The sequence below is a fragment of the Mytilus trossulus genome, chromosome 8 (genome assembly GCF_036588685.1).
Source record: "Mytilus trossulus isolate FHL-02 chromosome 8, PNRI_Mtr1.1.1.hap1, whole genome shotgun sequence".
In the NCBI taxonomy this organism is placed as follows: Eukaryota; Metazoa; Mollusca; class Bivalvia; order Mytilida; family Mytilidae; genus Mytilus; species Mytilus trossulus.
Genome location: NC_086380.1, coordinates 1,077,805 through 1,101,895, shown reverse-complemented (window position 1 = coordinate 1,101,895; position 24,091 = coordinate 1,077,805). Strand labels below are relative to the sequence as shown.

At 32.8% G+C, this 24,091-nt stretch overlaps 1 protein-coding gene across 7 annotated transcripts in view; it reads left to right on the top strand.

Annotated features, from left to right (window-relative positions):
- The window catches only part of LOC134728086 (ataxin-2-like protein), a 33,056-nt gene extending 10,438 nt beyond the window's left edge, over window positions 1–22,618 (top strand). The window contains exons 9-24 of one of the 7 annotated variants that reach the window (XR_010108764.1): window positions 574–737; window positions 1,362–1,490; window positions 5,970–6,019; window positions 6,705–6,901; window positions 7,979–8,054; window positions 8,515–8,677; window positions 9,183–9,215; window positions 10,782–10,933; window positions 11,640–11,748; window positions 12,684–12,740; window positions 13,858–14,069; window positions 14,494–14,740; window positions 15,500–15,592; window positions 18,343–18,390; window positions 19,594–19,662; window positions 22,027–22,076. Coding sequence is in view for 6 of the 7 variants with exons in the window: in XM_063592485.1 (XP_063448555.1) it covers window positions 574–737; window positions 1,362–1,490; window positions 5,970–6,019; window positions 6,705–6,901; window positions 7,979–8,054; window positions 8,515–8,677; window positions 9,183–9,215; window positions 10,782–10,933; window positions 11,640–11,748; window positions 12,684–12,740; window positions 13,858–14,069; window positions 14,494–14,740; window positions 15,500–15,592; window positions 18,343–18,372; window positions 19,594–19,649 (1,768 nt within the window). In the remaining variant the exon portion in view is untranslated. Of the gene's footprint in view, window positions 1–573; window positions 738–1,361; window positions 1,491–5,969; window positions 6,020–6,704; window positions 6,902–7,978; window positions 8,055–8,514; window positions 8,678–9,182; window positions 9,216–10,781; window positions 10,934–11,639; window positions 11,749–12,683; window positions 12,741–13,857; window positions 14,070–14,493; window positions 14,741–15,499; window positions 15,593–18,342; window positions 18,391–19,593; window positions 19,663–22,026 lie in introns of all 7 variants that reach the window. The other 6 variants (XM_063592485.1, XM_063592486.1, XM_063592487.1 and 3 more) reach the window with 6 other exon arrangements.
- Window positions 22,619–24,091: the final 1,473 nt, after the last annotated feature.

Below are 24,091 nucleotides of genomic sequence, written 5' to 3'. Positions count from 1 at the left end.
CAGGTTAAAATTTTTGGTCAAGGTAGTTTTTGATGAAGTTTAAGTCCAATCAACTTGAAACTTAGTACACATGTTCCCTATGATATTATCTTTCTAATTTTAATGCTAATTATATTTTTTATCCAATTTCATGGTCCATTGAACATGGAAAATGATAGTGCGAGAAGGGAGTCCGTGTATTTTGGACACATTCTTGTTTTTTGTTTTTTTTTCATTTTAGGAATTTTAGGAATGACTTATTTTTATTGACTAAGAAGAAATTTTAAAGAATTATCATGAAAAAACATTGATGAAATAATGTCTTTAAGCTAATAGACAAAAAGTTTCAAACAATCAGTGGATGTATCCAAAATGAATTAAAAAATAGGCCAAAAAAGGATATAAATTGCTTATTTTTCTTTATTTATGTAAAAGTCTCACACACAGTTGTCTATCTATACGAATACTTCTATCCTGAAGTAAATAACATGAAGAACTAGACAGACTGTGTACTGCTATTTTACAATCAAAGTTGTCAGTATACATTCAACCTTCCTTAAATTTATTCTAAAAATGTCTTCTTTTTCCCCCAAGATATGTTCCTCCAGGAAAGAGAAATCAGTACAATCAACAGAGAAGCTCCCGACATGGTGCACCTCCTAACCGATTACCAGTACATCAACCACCACCACAACCAACAGCACCACGGCTGGCAGCTCAACATTCTAGGGAGGATTATAAAGTTAATGGTAATGGTGGTAAGTCATAGTCAATGGAGTTACAAAACTTAAAATCTATGATAAGAAGAGAAGTTTAGAAAATTTGGTACTAATCTATGATAAGAAAAGAAGTTTAGAAAGTTTGGTACTAATCTATGATAAGAAGAGAAGTTTAGAAAGTTTGGTACAAATCTATGATAAGAAGAGAAGTTTAGAAAGTTTGGTACACATCTATGATAAGAAGAGAAGTTTAGAAAGTTTGGTACAAATCTATGATAAGAAGAGAAGTTTAGAAAGTTTGGTATTATTTATGATAGACAATGCTATTATAAGTTGCATTACTACCACTACATCTCAGTTTGTCCACCATTTGGAGCCAATAACCTCTAGATCATGGTTAAGTTGTCCACCATTTGGAGGTAATGAATGACCTCTAGGTCATGGTTAAGTAAGCTTCAAGACTTAAATAGCAACGTTGCTATTAGATTGTATTTTTTTATTATTATTAATTGGCTGCCAACAGCCGAGACATATCCATGCGTCAACAGTTTATTAAATACAAACATATTGTTTTTATTCAATTTCCCTTGATCTAAGTGAATAGGGTTTGTAAAACTAGCTGATTCATCTCTCATATTCATGATAAATTTATTAACATTTCAGATGTAAGAGAAGAAGTAAAGGTTGAAGAAAAAGATAATACTAGTCCAGTTCCTGACTCTGCTGGTCATACAGAGTCCATTCACACCTCACCGGTGTCTAAAATTGATAAGAAAAACTCCACACCCAAGGGTAGGTAATCCTGACACATCACCAGTGTCTAAAATTGATAAGAAAACTCCATATCCAAGGGTAGGTAATCCTAACACCTCACTGGTGTCTCAAATTGACAGGAAAAACTCCACATCCAAGGGTAGATAATCCTGACACCTCACCATTGTTTAAAATTGATAAGAAAAACTCAACACCCAAGGGTAGGTTATCCTAACACCTCACCATTGTCTAAAATTGATTAGAAAAACTCCACATCTAAGGGTAGATAATCCTGACACCTCACCAGTGTCTAAAATTGATTAGAAAAACTCTACATCTAAGGGTAGATAATCCTGACACCTCACCAGTGTCTAAAATTGACCAGAAAAACTCCACATCTAAGGGTAGATAATCCTGACACCTCACCAGTGTCTAAAATTGATTAGAAAAACTCCACATCTAAGGGTAGATAATCCTGACACCTCACCAGTGTCTAAAATTGACCAGAAAAACTCCACATCTAAGGGTAGATAATCCTGACACCTCACCAGTGTCTAAAATTAATTAGAAAAACTCCACATCTAAGGGTAGATAATCCTGACACCTCACCAGTGTCTAAAATTGATAAGAAAAACTCCAAACCCAAGGGTAGGTAATCCTGACACATCACCAGTGTCTAAAATTGATAAGAAAAACTCCACACCCAAGGGTAGGTAATCCTAAAACCTCACTGATGTCTAAAATTGATAAGAACAACTCCAAACCCAAGGGTAGGTAATCCTGACACATCACCAGTGTCTAAAATTGATAAGAAAAACTCCACATCCAAGGGTAGGTAATCCTAACACCTCACTGGTGTCTCAAATTGACAAGAAAAAATCCACATCCAAGGGTAGATAATCCTGACACCTCACCATTGTCTAAAATTGATAAGAAAAACTCCACACCCAAGGGTAGGTAATCCTAACACCTCACTGATGTCTAAAAATGATAAGAAAAACTCCACACCTAAGGGTAGGTAATCCTAACACCTCACCATTGTCTAAAATTGATTAGAAAAACTCCACAATTAAGGGTAGATAATCCTGACACCTCACCAGTGTCTAAAATTGATAAGAAAAACTCCACACCTAAGGGTAGGTAATTCTCACACCTCACCAATGTCTAAAATTGATTAGAAAAACTCCACATCTAAGGGTAGATAATCCTGACACCTCACCAGTGTCTAAAATTGATTAGAAAAACTCCACATCTAAGGGTAGATAATCCTGACACCTCACCAGTGTCTAAAATTGACGAGAAAAATTCCACATCTAAGGGTAGATAATCCTGACACCTCACCAGTGTCTAAAATTGACCAGAAAAACTCCACATCCAAGGGTAGATAATCCTGACACATCACCTGTGTCTAAAATTGACAAGAAAAACTCCACACCTAAGGGTAGGTAATTCTCTCACCTCACCAATGTCTAAAATTTATAAGAAAAACTCCACACCTAAGGGTAGGTAATTCTCACACCTCGCCATTGTCTAAAATTGATAAGAAAAACTCCACATCCAAGGGTAGGTAATCCTAACACCTCACCGATGTCTAAAATTGATAAGAAAAACTCCACACCTAAGGGTAGGTAATTCTCACACCTAGCCATTGTCTAAAATTGATAAGAAAAACTCCACACCTAAGGGTAGGTAATCCTAACTCCTCAACAGTGTCTACAATTGATTAGAAAAACTCCACATCTAAGGGTAGATAATCCTAACACCACACCTTAGGGTAGGTTATCCATACACCTCACTAAGGGTAGGTAATTCTAACACCACTGGTGTCTAAAATGACAAGAAAAATTCCACACCAAAGGGGGCCCAAGACCACAATTAATGACCCCGCTTTTCGTTGTCCACGAATATAGTTCTTTTAATTAGAGTGTATTTTTCCTTATTTTTTTTTCTTTCCTTTCCTCACTCATTCCTTAAATCTTTTGGGTGGAAATGAAAGAAGAGAGGTCAAATAAATTTTTGGATGTTGTATTTTAACTGATTTTAATATGGAATGAGTGATTAGGTCAAGTGCAAAAAGGTGATATTTACAGTTTTCGGAACATCTCTTGACTTGTCAATAGGGGTATGGATGTGTATTGGCTTAACTTGTAAAAGTTATTGCTTCAATCTTTCTGAATTTTGGATATATATTTGGACTAGGACAATACATTAAACACACAAAAAATTTGACAAAAGTGCATGTTGCAATTTTTTTAATGATGCAAAAGGTTTTAAAGAACTGATAGAGGAATTAATTGTGGTCTGTTGCCTAAGAGGTGCATTTCAGCAAATTTTGAATTTTTACTTTGGCATCTTTTCTGAATGATCTATTGGTATTGATTTGTCAAACTATATGAGAAGAAATGATTTTCACTTTCATTTGATAGAAATTTTATGAAAAAGTCACTTTTCAGGTTAAATGCCTAAAATGTAGCTTTTTCACTTTTTTCATTATTTTTTCAAAAACAGCATGCTTAATTTCTCTCTGACATTTTTTTCTGATATCTATTTGTGTTTGTGGTATTTATTTCAGTTGTTTAACTTATTTGTGAACTCTGAATACAAAAAAAAGTAGATAAAAACATAAAAAGAGTGCAAAATGTGCTGTTTTAATAGTCTAAGTCTAACGGTCAGTATACGCAGCAGGTGAAATGTGAAGTTCTATGCACTTAAAAGTTGTATTCCAAAACAGATTGCACTGAACCTACATCAAAAACACTTATTACTGGTTGCTTAACCATTTCTGTTTCACAGACTACCTTTACTTTCTTCTGTTGGATAGCTTGTGGTTTAAATATTGGCCTTTTGAGGCTGAAATTTCATTCAGTTTTTAAACAGTAAAAGTTAATCAACTTTGCATCAGACCATACTGTCTGCAAATATAGTTGAAAGTGACAGTCTTGTTACATCCAGACTCCATGTTTTTGATCATATCTGAGCACAGATTTTAGCAAAGAGAAGTATATATCTCCATCTCCCATATCATTTATATGCTTTTAAATATGCAAATGTGGGGAATGGCCTAAACTGGCAATCTGTTTTTTTTAAGCATGACATTGCTAAAGACCATTTATCCACATGTGTTATGCTATTTGAAACTTATATTTCCATTAAAAGTACATTTATAACCTGTTAAAGTTTTTTTGATAACTAAACAACTTCAGAAAATTGTGGTAAGTGAAAAATATTACATTTGATATAAGGCCTCACCCTAATTGAAAACCTCTATTTTTTGGCACAGGCTCACATAAAATTAACTTCTTGCAATTTTTCATAAGTCTGATACATGAAGTATGCTTTCTGTTGCTTTAAATAGATGTTAACTTATACATAGAGACATTAAAAAGTGTTAGTTTTGGTATCTTTTGGTTTTTAGAAGCTAAAATTTGATAGTTTTAATTGTTCTAATTCAACGCCACAATTCAGCACCCAAAATTCAGATATAAAAAATGCCACATTTTTTTTAATTTGGTATCATATGACTTTGAAACTTTGTAACCTGTTTTATAATATACTAAGCTTGAATCATGCCAAGTTTTATTAGAATTGGTCAAGTTTTAGGCCCCTCATAGGCCAAAGACCACAATTAATGACCCCGCTTTTCGTTGTCCACGAATATAGTTCCTTTTAATTAGAGTGTATTTTTCCTTAATTTTTTTTCTTTCCTTTCCTCACTCATTCCTTAAATCTTTTTGGGTGGAAATGAAAGAAGAGAGGTCAAATAAATTTTTGGATGTTGTATTTTAACTGATTTTGATATGGAATGAGTGATTAGGTCAAGTGCAAAAAGGTGATATTTACAGTTTTCGGAACATCTCTTGACTTGTCAATAGGGGTATGGATGTGTATTGGCTAAATTTGTAAAAGTGATTGCTTCAATCTTTCTGAATTTTGGATATATATTTGGACTAGGACAATACATTAAACACACAAAAAATTTGACAAAAGTGCATGTTGCAATTTTTTTAATGATGCAAAAGGTTATAAAGAACTGATAGAGGAATTAATTGTGGTCTGTGGCCAGGGTAGGTAATCCTTACAATTTACACCACACCAATATCTTAAATTGATAAGAAAAACTCTTACACCCAAGGGTAGGTTATCCTGACAATTTCACATCATGGGTGTTTATAATTGATTACAAAAACTTCACACCCAAGAGTAGGTTATCCTTACAATTTATACCACACCAAATGTCTAAAATTGATAAGAAGAACTGTACAATCCAGACAATTTACACCACACCAATGTCTAAACTTGATAAGAAAATCTCTACACCAAAGGGTAGATAACCCTGACAATTTACACCACACCAAATGTCAAAAATTGATCAGAAAACTCTACATCCAATGTTTGTGTCTTTATTGAATTGCACACCTAAGAGTAGGTCTTCCTGATATTTATACTTCATTGACGGCACTGATGACTCTTTGTACAGATTCTAATTTAAGTGTAATATTTGAATTTATTTTCTTTCAGCACAAAATGCCTTAATACAAGACTTAAAAGATTTTAGTGTTAATTTTAAGGTAAGTTAACAAACAGATTAATTACTTAGATTTTAGTTGCCAATCAGTGCTAATGATTCTTGATAGATTTTGAAAATGGAACTTTTTTTCTCAATTTCTTGTGATAAATTGAAATTCATGGGTCCAATCTTTTTTTTGTCCCAACACAAAGCGTTGCAGGGATATGGAATTACCAGGCATCCTCATCTTGAAAGGTACAATGCTTGACAGATTTTTATAAAACTTATTCTATCTATATATAGGTTAATATATGCAATTTTTCGGATAAGATCTAAAATGGGTTAGGATTGACTTCTTTATAAAGAGTTATGTCCCTTTGAAATATTAGATTTATGGAAAATGGTCTGGTTAGCAATCTCACAGGCACAATTCTTGCCAGATTTGTATAAAACTTTTATTATAGGTTAATATCAGCAATATTTTGGACAAGTTCTAAAATGGTGGACAATCAAATTTTCAGTTAGCCATTTGTCAAGATGTTTTTGTCATTGAAATTTGAGATTAACCCTGTTTCACACAAATCTTGTTGACTGTTTGACATAAAGCTATTGGTTGAACAAAAGGACAATTTTGTTGAAAATAAAATGTTCCCAATTTTAATTGGGGTTGAAGTAAACACTTATATTTTGTGCTTTTTATAGTGATAATTAAAAAATGTATCTACAAGAAAATTTATTTTCTTTAGTTATCTGAGGACTCTAAAGAAACAAAGAAAAGTCCTGAAAAAGTTGAAAAGACTGAACAGAAAGAAGAATTAGAAGAAAAGACAAAGTCGCCACCCCCACCTGTTCTTACTACTTCTGGTGCACATCCTATAGTTATCCCAGCTACCACTCTAGAACCCCCACTGTCTAAGGAGGAATCAAAGCCAGAAACACATGAGTAAGTTATAATTATCCCTAGACTAATAACTCTGTGAACAAGTACTAATAGAGTACTTGTTGGTTTTATTGAGCTATACTCAAGTACTCGCTGTCTACAACAAGAAAGAGAAGAAAAATATTTTACATTCTGTGGTTTGTAGTTCAATTGACTTTTAAAAAAAAAACACCTACATAAGTATCTGAGTCCAGGAATTACACACCATAACTAATAACTCATAACATACAAGTACTAATTCAGTCAAAAATCAATAATATAATTGATATAATTCAATGTACACCAATCTAAAATTTATAACAAGAAAAAGTTCTATCAAACAATAATATTTGGTAATAATCTTCAAGAAAAACGTATTCAATATTTACAAAGACATAAGGGTTTAAAGTTTTAACTATTCACTGAGGGTCACCAGAGAATGCTAAAATCTAGCTAAAACATGCTTATTTTAAAATGTTAGCCTAGCTACAGCTAACATACTTTTTTGGGCATTTAAAATGTCAATTGAGCACAAGCATTCGAAACAAAATGAATTTTATTTACTTGTATGACTAATCAATGTTGCCTTATAATTTTCTGAAAAAGCTTCTCACGAAGATACATTTTATATAAAGAAGACATCAATATGCAAATAGGAAACTAATTAGTCTACTATTGTTATAGTTTTCAAGCCATAAGCACATTACTGCCTCTAACATGTTTCACAAATTGATTGGAGTCTTAACCTTCTGTTTTCCTTAAATAAGATAAAATTACAACAACTTTGATAAGTTTTGACAATCAGTCATTATCATATATAATTTAACTTTCAAATTCACTTATCTGAATTAAATTTGTAAATATTGGTTTCAGTGGTGTCCATGCAGATTTTATTAGCACCAAAAACCCATTGTCTCAGACCTCGGGCTATTTTTCTTTTATATATATATAAGTATAAAATTTAATCCTCCTGAAACAAAAGGTTGTCTTCCATACACCTATATTGTAAATAAGTTCTTATAAATATTGTTCATGATATACATGTACATGATGTAGTAATGTGATGTTTTGAACATAATTAAAGATTTGTCTTCATTTCAGTATTTTGAAGAACTCCAGCCTGAATCCCCATGCAAAATCATTTGTCTTGAATCCTAATGCAAAATCTTTCCAACCGGTAAGTCAGTAGATTGTTTGTTATAAAGTATAGAACATAGAATAGTATTTTTGGTATCTGAGGGTATGAGCATTTTATAAAGAATTAACACTGACACCTGCTTGATATATGAAGGTTCTAGATAAGAATTTTATAAAGGAAGGAGCGATATTTGAGATTAAAGGAAGCATGTAAGAAATTAAAGTTTCTAGTTTCAAACTATTGTCTGATGTGTCTATAAACAATGAACTAAACTAGTTATTGTAGATTAAAACAGAACTGAAGGGTAAAATTAATAGATTATTTGGGTTTTAATCATGAAAAATATTATGTTATAATGCATTTGAGTACTAAATATTTGTCAAATCCTACAGTTATCATTATAAGAGGTAGATTCCTACATGTATTATATGTGTGTGTATGGATGTATACATGTATTATATGTGGGTGTATGGATGTATGTATGTATTATTGTTTACAGAAGCAGTACCCTCAACAGGTACCGACACCACCACGACCACAAACACAGAGTCCTATCATACAACCCATGCCTCCTGCAATGGCTCCCATGTTCCAGCCTGTTATCTTCCATTCTCAACTGGGTCAACAGATGCAACAACAACAGAGACCACAGCCAAAACGAGGTCAGTCTTTATACAGGTTGTCATGTGCATGTCTATTATAGATGTCAGCATCATGTCGGCTAGTACATACATTATCATTGTCTCAGCATTATTTATTTATCAAAAGAAAGTTGTGTTTGCTTCAGAATTTTAGGATAATTGATAGTCAGTAGCAGGTCTAATAACCACTCCATCCGACCATATGATACGTCTTTTGGTTTCTGTGTCAAATTACAGCTATCTAAGGAACCATTGATAATAATTAGCAGGTTTAATAACAGCATGATGCATAAATGGAGGAATAAGATGAGTTCTAGTTAAAAATCATAAACAAACAATTGAGACACTAGTTATATGTATGATAGAGGTTCAATGAATTAGATTTGGGGTATATTTTAGTGTGTAAACACTGGATAATCATGATAATTAAATATAAAGTAAATAAGAGAAATAAGTTGACGAATGTCTGAGTAAGAATTGTGTAGTGTTGGTGTTGACATTGAGTTGAGGTTGGCATGTATTACAGACAATGGAAATAAAAGACCTCCTCCTCCTTCAGGTAACTTCCACATGTAACCTCTTACAGTGTGTCATACCGAACAATCTGTCACAAATTATCTAGGGCCATACCTTTAATTTAAGGCCACTACCAGATTTTAATTTATTGGTATTAAGGTTTATGTTTCTGAAGGTAGATAAGAGGAATAATCCATATTGGCTCACATTCAAAGAACATTTGTGACAAATTGTTTGTTCTAAACTTAAGACAAAACAAGGTATGCAGACACATAAAAAGGTTACCATGACAGTAAATATAAGCTGTACAAGATTATGCTATAAGTTCTTTATCTTATAACTTACTGGTCAGTAATACCTTGATTTGTCTGTGTGAACTATTGTTTTCATGCTTGATGTGGACTTAATAAATATCACATTGCTTCCTTCCTTATCACTTCTTCACTGAAACACTTACTTCACATCAACCAATCATATACCAACATACTTCAAATTGACCAATCATATACCAACACACTTCAAATTGACCAATCATATACCATACACATATATAATCATACTTCACATGTTAATGCAGTGACATAAATAACATCTAGAATCATTGGACAGGAACCAGTTTTAATAAAAACAATAAGTTCATGTCATTTTTCAAAGATTGTCACATAAACATCTTCATTTACTGTGGATTCATTTATTTTCGTGGAGATTAAATTTGTGATTTTGGCAATGTCTGCGTACATACAGTATGTTAAAATACAAACTTCAATTATATGTGTAGACCTCAGTTTTGATGGGCTGCTGTGAAGCCAAAGTGACACAAGATGTCTTACAAGAGTTTTATATGATGTCCATTTTCTTGTTTCTAAATTAATACCTTAATAGTTGTAACAAATTAACTTATTTACCCATGTGACAAAATGTAGGAATTTGTTAACTTTCAATCTCATACTTCAGAAGATTTCTTTTAGCAGTTAAATGCCAGCAAACAATTCATAAAAAGCAGCAATAAAGTACAATGTAGATGTTCTTCCATGAAAACTGTAGCTTAATCAAACTATCTGTTTTGAAGTTTTTTCCCCAACTCAAGAAGCTAGGTTAAACGTAGATATACCTGTTATCAGACTGACAGTTTATTTCACCAGGTGAACAATACTGGCACATGTGTACCTCTTGTTTAAAAATTTCGTTACAACTAAAGGAGTACTGTAAATTCAGAAATAACTGTGAGATTTACATTAATGTGAATAATTCAAAGACTTGAGTATTGCAATAAAAAGAATTCACATTCTGATATCAAAAACATGTATATGTATATCTATATGCAATTTTTCCTAAAATCAAAATAATTTAACTCAAATTTTTGCAAGAAATAATGCATACGATAATTTCTGTATTTACAGTAAATTAATGTCAGGAAATCTCATCTAGAAATATTTGTTTTATAATAAGTGGTTCCTCATTTAAGATATGTTTTTTTCTTCATTGGAAACATTATAAATGTTACAGGTGTTATTTATTATTTATACGATTTTTTGCATGTAGTTATGTTGTCAAAAGAATGTATATATAGACCAAAGTTACATTTAATGAGTATACTTGTATTTTACAGCTGTGGTGTCTATACATCCCCCCAGATCAGATTTTACTGCCGCAGCAGCTCAAGCAGCCACAGGGGCCCCACTGTTAGCCCACACCAATTACTCAGCTGTACAGTACGCACCCTTTATGATGCCCCAACCAGCAAGTTATCAAGTAGGGCAGGTATGTATATTTAGATATAGGAAGATGTGGTTTGAGTGACAATGAGACAACTCTCCATCCAAGTAACAATTTATAAAAGTAAACCATAATAGGTCAAGGTACGGCCTTCAACATGGAGCATTGACTCGCACTAAACAGCAAGCTATAAAGGGCCCCAAAAATAAAGTAGTGTAAAACCATTCAAACTGGAAAACCAACGACCTAATCTATATAAAAAATGAGAAATCAGTTTGGACTACATAAACAGACGACAACTACTGTACATCAGATCCCTGACTTAGAACAGGTGCCTACATTTTTAATCCATAATTAATCCTTGTCTGAACAGTACAAATCTTTATGATTAACAGCAAGTAACTTAGTTACTAGATTCCCTAATTAAGCCCCACTATATGTGCTTCCCTATTGAGGCCCCACTGTCAGGCATAAAGGTAAAGCATTGAGGCTTGAATCTCAACAATTCAATAATTTATAACTAAAACTATAAACTGTTGTTTGCCTTTGACCAGTAAGAATCTCTGTTTAGTAGTTTAACAAGTGTTTTACCTAACCACTGTTTGTGTCCTTCACAAACTTTGATTGGTGAATAAACTGTCAAGGGATTTTGGTGTCAATCCTTTGAGAGATAATGTCTTAGAAAGATACTTTTGTCAAAATATATGAGTAACTCCAAATTAAATGTAGTGATATGTCTTATGTTATTCAGGTGATGCCTATGCCTTCAGCCACACCAGCAGCAGGACCACGTATGATGACCCCACCATCAGGGGCCACGATGGATATGAGTCAGCAGCCCTCAGGTCATACAATGTTCAGTAAGTACTTTCTAAGCTGTCTGGGCAGGAGTTGTCAAGTATTTAAGGCGGCTCGAGGGTACAACAAAATTCAGCAAAAATTTAAACTTTTATTATTTATTACACTAGTAGTTGTTACTTTATGATATTGTAAAAAAATCAACCAAAAAAATCAATTCTTTTTGGTGCCAGATGACTTTTAAAATGTTTATGGCATTGTAAAAGCTCCAAATTATCTCCCTTTAGTGAAATAATGCCATTTTTTGGCATTAGAATTTCAACTAAACTACTGTATAAGTTTAGTGATTTCTGTAATTAAGTTCTTATTTTATTTCGATATTACCTTTTTTCTTCTCTTCTTTCCACATAAAAATGCATGCTTCTTTTGAAGGCAGATTGTGAGCCTAAATAAACGGTGAACCCATATTTTTATTTAATTTTTCAATTGTGAAGGATAAAGTTTATTTATAGAAATCCTATATTTAAAAAAAAAATTGATTTATACCTGTGAGCCCCCTTAACATGCTTAAGTCCAAATACTAGTTTAGGACCCCAGTGTAAAGTAATGACTTGTGTGAAGTAATTTTATCATGAAATGAAAGCTTCATATAGTACAGGTACATATATCAAAAATAGTTTTTGTTTTCAAGCAGTTTATTGCTCTCATTTACATTGATTGGGGTTTGCTAAATGTCCAGTAATGCATTTTATTTAAGAGATAGGTTTATAACAATGGAGGAACTGAAGATTTTTTATTGGGGAAACCTTTCATAATTGAAATTTCTCTATTTTTTAAACTATCTCCAATACAAGCCATTCATGATAAAGTTTATAAATCAAAATTCCAAAACAAAATATTTATATAGGCATGTTGATAACACATGTATTGCTATTATTTTTATAAAGACATTTTGAGAAAGTCCCTGAAACAATTTTATTTTCCTTTTTTTCTGAAGGAAGAAACTTTGAGATAGACCCTGATTATCAAGATGTAATCTGGGAAGATTATTATTGTAAGTGGTTTATAACTAATCAGTTGTTTACACTGTTTGATCCTTATACCACACATTGACTGATAATTTAAACTTTCTTTTTCTCTTATTTGCAAATATGTTTTTCGTATTATACATTATAACAAGTTACATATTTTTACACCTTTTCTTTGATGTGTTTTACTATTTAATAAATAAACTGAAGCCTTTTTCTAAATGATTAATGAGTGATAACAGACTAATGACATTACTGATCTGATTTATTGTCTTGTCTTGACGGAGTCAAAAAGGGAGAAATAGGTATACTGTTTTCCACTGAGACATTGGACAGAGTAAATAATCTCCCTTGAATTAGCCAATCAAAATCTGTCAATTTAACTTTAAATATAAGAAACTCATTTAGGAACAAGGACGAGTAATCTTTCTACCCAGATAACACACATTCACTATTTGCTGTGGAAACAGATTGTAAAATCACTTCTAACACTTCTCAACTTTATCTGGCTTCAGGAAAATGTCTTTTTAGCTACCATTTTCTTTTATGACCATGAATACATTACTATAAGTTAATGTTATTAAAGTTCTGCCTTTTGCATATTTTGATTTGTGTGCCTTTTTGTTTTGGAACTTTTAGACATTACTGCATTCTGTCATAAAACCATCAACCATTCAGTTCAGTCTGTGGTTTTAATTTATATTTTGACATCAATAACTTTGTCAACTTCATCATGTTCATGGAGTTTTATGAAACATGCATCAAAAGACTATCAAGAGCAAAAGATTTTTTTATTTATTTTATGAAAACTGAACAAGAAGCTTTTTTTTGCAGTTACCGTAAAGATCAGTCTATCATGTCTATGGTTAAAAGTTTTAAGACATCAATTTTTTTCTGTCAAATTGAATGAAACTTTGACAGAAGTTTTATTTATGATTATTAAAGAGATAATTTCTAGAGACAAGTTTGAAAATCTTGTTCATTGCTGTTATATCATCTTTTCATTTTTGACAGCAAGAATCAGTCATAGAATTTTGTGGAACCCATTACATTTTGTTCTTTATTTTATTTTTACCTATGAAATGAAAAATACAAAAAATGATTGGGCATAACTGTACAATTATATCTACTCTCTATTTTCAGCTGTGGGACAACATGGGCCAATGCCAGCACATATACAACATCAACCGTACCATAACCCCCAGCCTGCACACATAGGACCACACCCGGGCCAACAGAATCAACAGAATCACCCTGCACCTAGTCCTGTTCAACATGTTGTAACGTCATCTCAGTCACATCCTCCGACGTCGACACCTCAACCACACAACCCTTACCAACAGATGTCCATACAGGTAATGTAACAAATGTTGGGAAATTATTAAGACTTGAATCTGTGTCATATTTTGGAATTTTTTGAAATTTGAAAAATCTCTAGCTCTATGATCCACTAAAAGTCAAATATTATCATATGGACCTAAGAGCTTTTGTTTAGCAAGTAGATTCAGGTACGCTATGAAGGGTTTCCAAATCAAACTATTTCTATTGTTATTACAGGGTCATCCGCCGTTACAGCCTAGTCCACATAATCCAGCATCACCACAGACAGTCCACATAATCCAGCATCACCACAGACAGTCCACATAATCCAGCATCACCACAGACAGTCCACATAACTATTTCTATTGTTATTACAGGGTCATCCGCCGTTACAGCCCAGTCCACATAATCCAGCATCACCACAGACAGTCCACATAACTATTTCTATTGTTATTACAGGGTCATCCGCCGTTACAGCCCAGTCCACATAATCCAGCATCACCACAGACAGTCCACATGCCTGCTGTTCAGTATCAGTTCCCGTTACAAATGCAAGGAGGCAATAACCAAGTGATGTCACAGACACACCCACCCACGTCAGTGCCACACTCCATACACTCACATATGCAACCACAGTTTGTGATGATGCCACATCCGCAACATCAACACAATCAACAGAATCAACAGTTCCAGCCTCATCATTTAGGTGAGTTATCTCCCCTGGTAAACAGTTGGTCACAAGTATTCTTGGTTACAATGCATTACTTTACCAAAGTCAAATTGAGTTAAAAAACATTGCACAGCATCAAACATGAACTTAATTTAACTGCTTATAGACCTTTATTATTCTATTTAAATATGCTTGTCCCAGGACATTCTATCAGTGCTTTTTCTTTTGAGAGCCCTATTAACATGCCAATCATTGTGCCAATGATAGGGTTGGAATCTTGAATAAAGGATGTAGGCTAATCTCTACCATATTTTCATTTTGGCCCAATTAATACTTTTACTTTCAACAAGAAATATTTTCTACATGTTTTATGTAATTTCAATATATATACAACTGATAGGACCACTTAATTAAAGGTAAAACATTTCCAAAGAAAACATTAGTCAGAATACTAAGGAAGAAATACCCCATATAGTTATAAAGGAACTATATTGCCAGACCACAAACAAATGGAATACCGTATAGCGGGTTATTTTCGCGGGTGTCAAATCTCGCGATTTTCATGGAATAAGGTATAGGAAAAAAATTGGCGGTTATTATTTTGGCGGATTCAACATTTTTAACATAACCTTTGCATGTACACTTTTAAATTGGCGGAATTTATTTTGGCGATGTTGTTCTATCCGCGAAAATTTACACCCCGCGAAAATAATACGGTATATTGTGATCTGAAGCCAGTCAACATATCCAACCTCATCCCATTTTGTAGTCATCAATTTTGCACTTTTAATTTAGGTCATGGACAAACCTCAATGTTACATCAAGGAGGAGTTCCCACTTTACAGAACACACAGCCAGGAACACATCCACAACAGTTTATCCCACAAGGTAAGTAAACGGTATATATGGGGATCTATGTATTCCTCAAGGAGGGGTTCCCACTTTACAGAACACAGCCAGGAACACATCCACAACAGTTTATCCCACAAGGTAAGTAAACGGTATATATGGGGATCTATGTATTCCTCAAGGAGGAGTTCCCACTTTACAGAACACACAGCCAGGAACACATCCACAACAGTTTATCCCACAAGGTAAGTAAACAGTATATATGGGGATCTATGTATTCCTCAAGGTAAGTAAACGGTATATATGGAGATCTATGTATTCCTCAAGGAGGAGTTCCCACTTTACAGAACACACAGCCAGGAACACATCCACAACAGTTTATCCCACAAGGTAAGTAAACAGTATATATGGGGATCTATGTATTCCTCAAGGAGGGGTTCCCACTTTACAGAACACACAGCCAGGAACACATCCACAACAGTTTATCCCACACGGTAAGTAAACAGTATATATGGGGATCTATGTATTCCTCAAGGAGGGGTTCCCACTTTACAGAACACACAGCCAGGAACACATCCACAACAGTTTATCCCACAAGGTAAGTAAACAGTATATATGGGGATCTATGTATTCCTCAAGGAGGAGTTCCCACTTTACAGAACACACAGCCAGGAACACATCCACAACAGTTTATCCCACAAGGTAAGTAAACAGTATATATGGATCTATGTATTCCACAAGGAGGGGTTCCCACTTTACAGAACACACAGCCAGGAACACATCCACAACAGTTTATCCCACAAGGTAAGTAAACAGTATATATGGGGATCTATGTATCCCACAAGGTAAGTAGCAATGAAGACATAGTAACTTCAATAAAATACCTATAGAATATCATACAAAACCACTATTTATTCTGCAATACTATCGGATTGTGAGGAACACATTTGTGGAGGAATTAGAATTAGTAATTGTAAACTTGTTTGGATGGAACATGAGCATGAGCACATCACAGAATTTTTGTTACAAAAACATGAAAAACAAATGCTTGTAATCTGAGCCTCTATAACAGTTCAAAATGCTTGAATTCGTAGCCCTTTTGACAGAAAAATGCTTTCCATAGCCCTTTTGACAGAAAAATGTTTACCATAGCCCTTTTGTCAGAAAAATGCTTACCATAGCCCTTTTAACAGAAAAATGCTAACCATAGCCCTTTTGACAAAACATGCTTGTTATAAAACCCTTTTGAAAAAAAATTACTTTTAATTATAGCCTTGTAAATAGAGAGAGTAAATGAATGCTTGATAATCATAACTTTTCATAGAAAACACCAAAATTATTAAGGGCTTGATAATCGTACTTTTGGCACAGAAAAAACACAAGTTCTTAGAAATTTATATACATTTGTTACCCAAATTGTTTTGATAGATATAAATACAGATCTTAAATTATCATATTAAAGTTATCTCCTTAAGCTTGCTGTTTATAGGTTTAGTGAATTCAGAATGTTTTAATGTTCAGTCAAACAGCCCTTATTATATTATGACATCATTGATGCATGTTATCTGTTTATTGGCATGGCATGACATTCTATATCAATGTAAACATCAGCATGAGATGTTAAACGTAACAGATATCCCCTTATAACATAACCCAAGGGGACTAGCAATGTCAAACTGAACAGTAATGAAGTCCCCTTATAACACAGCCTAAGGGGACTAGAGATGTCAAACCTAACAGTTATGAAGTCCCCTTATAACACAGTCCAAGGGGACTAGAGATCTCAAACCTAACAGATATAAGGGCCTGCTTAAAGCACAACCTAAGGGGACTAGAGATGTCAAACTGAACAGTAATTAATTCCCCTTATAACACAGTTCAAGGGGACTAGAGATGTCAAACCTAACATATATAAGGGCCCCCTTATAATGCAACCCAAGGGGACTAGAGATGTCAAACTGAACAGTAATTAAGTCCCCTTATAACACAGCCCAAGGGGACTAGAGATGTCAAACTGAACAGTAATTAAGTTCCCTTATAACACAAACCAAGGGGACTAGAGATGTCAAACTGAACAGTTATTAAGTCCCCCTTATAATACAGCCCAAGGCGACTACAGATCTATGTCAAACCTAACAGGTATTAAGTCCCCCTTATAACATAGCCCAAGGGGACTACAGATGTCAAACCTTATAACACAGTCCCCTTCAGTCCAAGGGGACCAGAGATGTCAAACCTTATAACAAAGTCCAAGGGGACTAGAGATGTCAAACCTAACAGTTATTAAGTCCCCCTTATAACACAACCCAAACTCAATATATCATACTTTAATTATGTTTATCAAATGATGTTACATAAACTGTCACAATGTTGTAAGTTTAGACTATAATTAGGGCTATCACAACCTGTTATATCAGACTTATAAATGGGTTATTACCTTTTGTTGTATAATTTATCACCTTGCTGTTATATCAGACTATAATTAGGGCTATCACAACCTGTTATATCAGACTTATAAATGGGTTATTACCTTTTGTTGTATAATTTATCACCTTGCTGTTATATCAGACTATAATTAGGGCTATCACAACCTGTTATATCAGACTTATAAATGGGTTATTACCTTTTGTTGTATAAATTATTGCCTTGCTGTTATATCAGACTATAATTAGGGTTATCATCCTGTAGATAGGCTAAATAGTTATTTTATAGTTGTTTTGTATCAGATTATCTCCCTTTATTTATACTGTTATAGCCTATTTTATGTTTGCCTCCCTTGTCTGTTATAGTATATAGGGTTTATGTGTTAAATGACAAAAGTGAGTAGAATTTGCATGGTAAGTTCAACAGTTAATTTTTTTTATGTACATTTTTATTGTTTATTCAGTATTTTTTGTTGACTTTTTTGTTCAATTTGTTTATTTTAAATTTGAAAAGTTTTCTAACAAGTCCTCAGTAAATTAGATCAGTCTTAAAGTAACATTATTTTCCTCCATTTCAGACTGAATAAAACTAAAAACAAATGGTTATAATTGACAATTCTAATCCTTACCAAAATTTAACATAATGTGAGGTTAAAAAATTCATATTTTATTTATTTCCAGAGTTATTGGATTTTGGGACAAATACATAAAGTGCCTTTAACACTGTCAGTTTTATTCAATATTAACTTGATTTTTCATTGTCTTGTATTTACTTTAGTGCTTTTAACTTTTCATGACTTTTGATCTACATTAAAGTTTTTTATGAAGTTGAATTCTAATCAAATTAAAATTTAGTACACATATGATCTTTCTAAATTTAATGCTAAATTATAGTTTATTTCAATGTCCCTCTCCACCTACCAATGAAATTTATAGTGCAAGATGAACACATTCTTGTACTTGAATTCATATAACTTTTATTGATATCAAAAATTAATCATAAGAGGAGTACTAAAGATATTAGACCAGTGCAGAGAAAATGCCCCAAAAATCAACCATATACAATGAAATTTTGTGAGACAAAGATATGAAATAATGATCTGCATACAGTCTTACGTCAAAAGTTGTTCATCTATTGGAAACTCCCATATTATTTCATTTTGGTTTCTTGTAACATATGATAGCTTTAATTTATCAAGGACAATATTGAGGAAATGTTCTTTTAAACTTTTTTTGCCATTGGTCAGTGAAACCAGAAAGACTGCCAATATATGTACAAACATCATTGATAAGCATTAAATAGTGTTACATATGAAGGTTTCCCTTATTTTTACAGACATATTTACATCAGAGCAATGCCTGCTCACATAAGCTTTAGGTCAATATAAAAGCCTTAATTAGAAGATATTCTTAAATCAATATTTCTCTATCTACAAAATCATAAAACAATCAACTATTGTACAGATGTTGTAAATCTTTATAAGTTCTCCCATTTATTTTCTCTAGTGTAAGAGTTATATCCCTTTGATTTTGCTATAACAAGTTGTTTTCTTCCCTGTATTATGTTTGCTTGCTATGACCCTGTTACTACGCTTGCTTTAATGATTTGTTTTGCAGTTCCTCCTACACAAGGAGCACCACCTAGTATACAGAACTATCAACCAAACCATTAACTTATTTTACTTTGTAAGTATTAATAGCATTATTGTTTGTTGTTCCAGCTAAACTTGACCAAAATAGATGATAAGGTACTGCGTGCTAATTTTTTATCAACGAAATTAGAAGCTTTTAAGATGTCATTGCCATCAAGTATGAACCTTAAAACTGGAACCAATTTAATTGAAAATATTATACAGCGGTATACTACGGTTGCCTTTATTTAGTGTGCATAAACAATTAATCTTTTGGTCAAATTTGCTTTCATGACCCTAAATGATAAACTATTTATAGAATGTTGGTTGCTCTCTTGGATGTTGGTAGATCCAGGGTTCTCCCTTGGCTGTTATAGGCTGCGGTATTCAGGGCTATTGTATTTTGGCACTGTGCAATTGGCCAGACAGCAGCGTTATCTTATCAAATTCAGCGCTATTGTTTTTGAATTTTCAAACTTCTAGTTCTAATCATGTGGTCAACTGGTTGATTTGTCTGAAAGATTGTTAATTCACCTAACGAAGTTAAATCAGATCCCTTTGAATGTTTAACCTAGAGAATAGAGTTTTACAGTTATTCACTGTTTTTCTATAATTTTCATCATTTTGCAAAGTGAAGTGATAAATAAGATATTCAACTTTACGTACAATTATTTTTCAAGTTGTTATTTCATGTATTTAATTATAATTTCAATTCCTGTTAACACATATGGATTTTAAACGTCAGGTCATGCACCTGCAGATATTTACTATTTGATATAATGTTGCCAATAAAGTGTCTTTGTTTCCAAACATCCATATATCTTTCCAATTATCATGCTGTTAGTAATTTTCTGATTATTTTGATTTTGAAATTATTTACATGAAGAATAGATTCTAATTCAGAACCATGTTTGACTCCACAAGTTTTATTCAGCTGGAACACTGTATTTAGTTACTAGTTAATTATAGTAGTTACTCTCCCTAACACAAATTAGTTTTGTTCTGTATTAATCATCTACTATAGACCAAACTTATTCATTATGTTATTTGCATTATACTTCCTTTACTAACTGATAATTGAAATACTGTGAAAGTATGTTTATTAGTGGTATCAATTTCTGTGGTTGGAGCAAAATTTACATGTTTATGGTTTCTTAAATTCATGGGTCTTAAGTTTCTCAAAAAAATTTTGATTGAAGAAACAATATGTTTGCAGTGTAAACTATCTGTATAAAGCTTTATATTTCATTATACCATTGTGTAGGAAGAGAAGTGATAATAGAAAATCAATAATCTTTCTTACTCCAGGTTGTTTCTCTGCTGTCACCCTTTAATAAAAACAAGAAACACTCTCTCAATTGAAAAAACCATTTATATTCTATATATCCTTTCCCCTTAATAGCAAATACTCCATATACTAAATAAGTTTTCAGTTTCAATAATTGTAGGATAAAATTTAGGTCATTTTCCTTAGTAACCTATAACATACATACAATACCAAAATAACATGCGTTTCCTTCATCTATAGACACCCCTACTGTAAAGAGAGGACCCACACACTTTCTAGTACTGAAAAGGTATTGTCATGGTAAACAAACATAAACTTTCATAATATTTTTATCATTTATGATGTGAGGGGTTATAGCAGTCCCAACCAGAAACAATATATGGTGGTCCTTTTACACATATTGTCACTGCATCACAGGGTACATATGGTTTATGCCCAAACACAAAACTTATGGTGCCCTGTAAAGGTCTTCTCAAGACTATTCAATATGAATGGTTCGCATGGGGATCTATAAATTTGCAAGATATTTAATGATAATTGATCCAAGGGCAAGATCTAAATCTACTAGAAAAGAATGATCAAGGCAATAAGAAACATGTATGATTTAGTTGAGAGGATATTCACCATTTTTGAGATATTTGAGAATTAATAGTAAGATGGACACACAAACATAATGGGCTTTTGTTAAAGGTGTTTGGTATACTTCACATCATCTTGAGGTGTTGTTTCATTCAGATAAAAATGTGTAAAAGAAATCTATTGTTGAGACCTTAAGGTCAAAAGTAAAGTTTATGATGTTATACTGAACACTTATGAATATGGTAATCACCATCAAGTTAAATCATGTCAAAGAAAAATTTGGTGTCAGAGTGGAATAAATAGTCAAACTACTGTATCACTAGCCTTTCAACACAGGTTGTGAGCTTAAATCCCTTTTTAAAAACAATCTAAAAATGAAATGGCAACTACAAAATGAAAAATGTCTACAAGACAAAGAAAACAGTACACAAAACTTAAAATTGCAGTAATTAAAGGTACCCATACATTAATATATAAGGTACACATAATTGATAATAATATTAGGTGTATATAATTGGAGCACATAATTGATTCTCCTCTTTTTCTTTTCAGGATTAACATTCAACAGATTATAAACAAGGAACCCAGAGAAGACATTATAAAGAAAAATGATGATTCTATAAAACTGCTTCCTAAAATACGTTTTAGACAACTTTTACACAGATCAGTGAGAAATAATGTGAAATCACTGATGTGTGACGAGTTAAAAGTAGACCCCACATGGATTAATAATGGTGTCTATCATGGATGAAAAGTGAAAAAATGTTTGCCAAGATGCATACATGTGATTTTATCAGTGAGTCTGAGAGATTTTGTAAGGAGAAAAAAAGTAAAAAAAACTTTAAAAAAATATTAAAAAAAAGAACTGAAAACAATTGTGTTTGTTCATGTTGCAACACACATGAAGTCTTATTTGTAGAAGAGCAGTATTATACAGCAATGGTGTCAGGTTATGATTCCTTGGAATGTTTCTGACTGCAAATTTTGTATGTTGGTGCAGACCAGATAAGATGCTCATTATTTGACAAGTCATATTTTTTAGACCCTTTTACTATACAGGTTAGCTAAGACGGGATTTATCGTCACTTAGCATCATAAACTGGAATCAAAACATCATTAATCCGAATATTATTGATTCATTTGTTTTCGTGGGTATGAATTTTTGCTAACTTTGATTTTGTGATTTAGACCGTGTCTGCATACAAGTATGTAGATAGTTTATATTTAGTTGAAAATTGAAATTTTTGGTTCACCTGTGTCCACGAATTCTGCGTAAATTAAAGTCCATCGAAAAAAAAGAATCCACAGTTATGGTCATCTATGCAGGATTTGTCAGAAGTTATTTCTGTCATCACTTGGAGTCTGTTGTACCCCTACAATCATAATCTGAATTCAAAACCTCATAAACCCTGATATTAAACGTCGTCCAAGGGAGGATTTGTCAGAAGTGTCATTTTGACATCTGTTATCACTCTTCCTTCATAAACTAGATACAAAACCTCTTAAAATCTAATACTTTATGACATCTTGGGCAGGATTTAGCAGAAGTGTCTTTCTGTCCTCTCTTGGAGTCTGTTGTCCCTAATTAATCTTGAACACAACTGAGATGGAGTGGTCAGTTTCAATTATTAACAATGTGCACAGTATTTATTGAATTAAAAAAAATCAACACTAATTGCACATAAAAATGGCACATAAGTTTACAATGTAAGTTAAGATATTGATTATTAGTTTTCAACACTTTTTCGTCGTGCTTGAAGATATTGACTTGATTCTTGTTATAAAGTTTACACCATGACAGGTTATAGATCAAGTTAGAATTTTGTTCCAATGCAAAAAAGTAAAATCACAAAAATACTGAACTCAGAGGAGAATCCAATCGGAAAGTCCATAATCACATGGCAAAATCAAATGATAAAACACATCAAAAACGAATGGACAAGAACTGTCATATGCATTTTGAACCGATGTGGGACTATAACCACGCAATACTCACAGATTGCTTTTTAAAGTCAAGAGCAAGGTTAAAATGAAGACCTATTTAGTATTAACTATACAAAAGATATATTTGTTTGCACTGTGATGCCAGCCACTATCAAATACAAAATAAAAATGTCAATTATGACGCCCAATAATTTGAGCAGTACAATTAAGTTCAATTTCATACAAGTGATTACATATTGATTACTTAACAATTATTTATCAAGATACTATTACTGCTTTTAAAAAATTGAAAAGTGGAACAAGGGAGCCAACAATAAGAACAATGTCTTGCCGATTATGACCACAAAAAGGCATTCCTATACAGGTAAAACAAGGATTTCTATATTATTTTAAAGGGCCGAAAAATATTGCAGTCATATACTGAAATTTGTATGTTGTCGTTCAATAACATTTTGTTTCCATATAATAACGAGAATGGGTGTATCTTGATGTGGACTACTATGAAATTTACCAAAACGTTTCCATACCTTGAAAGGAATGTTGAGATTGATTGTTGGGGTAATTGTCCTAACTGTAAAGGAAATCGGACAATAACTGGTATACAAATGAATCTCTATGAAATTGTACCACAAGGTAACATACCTCAAAAGGAAAGTTTGGATTGAAAATGGGC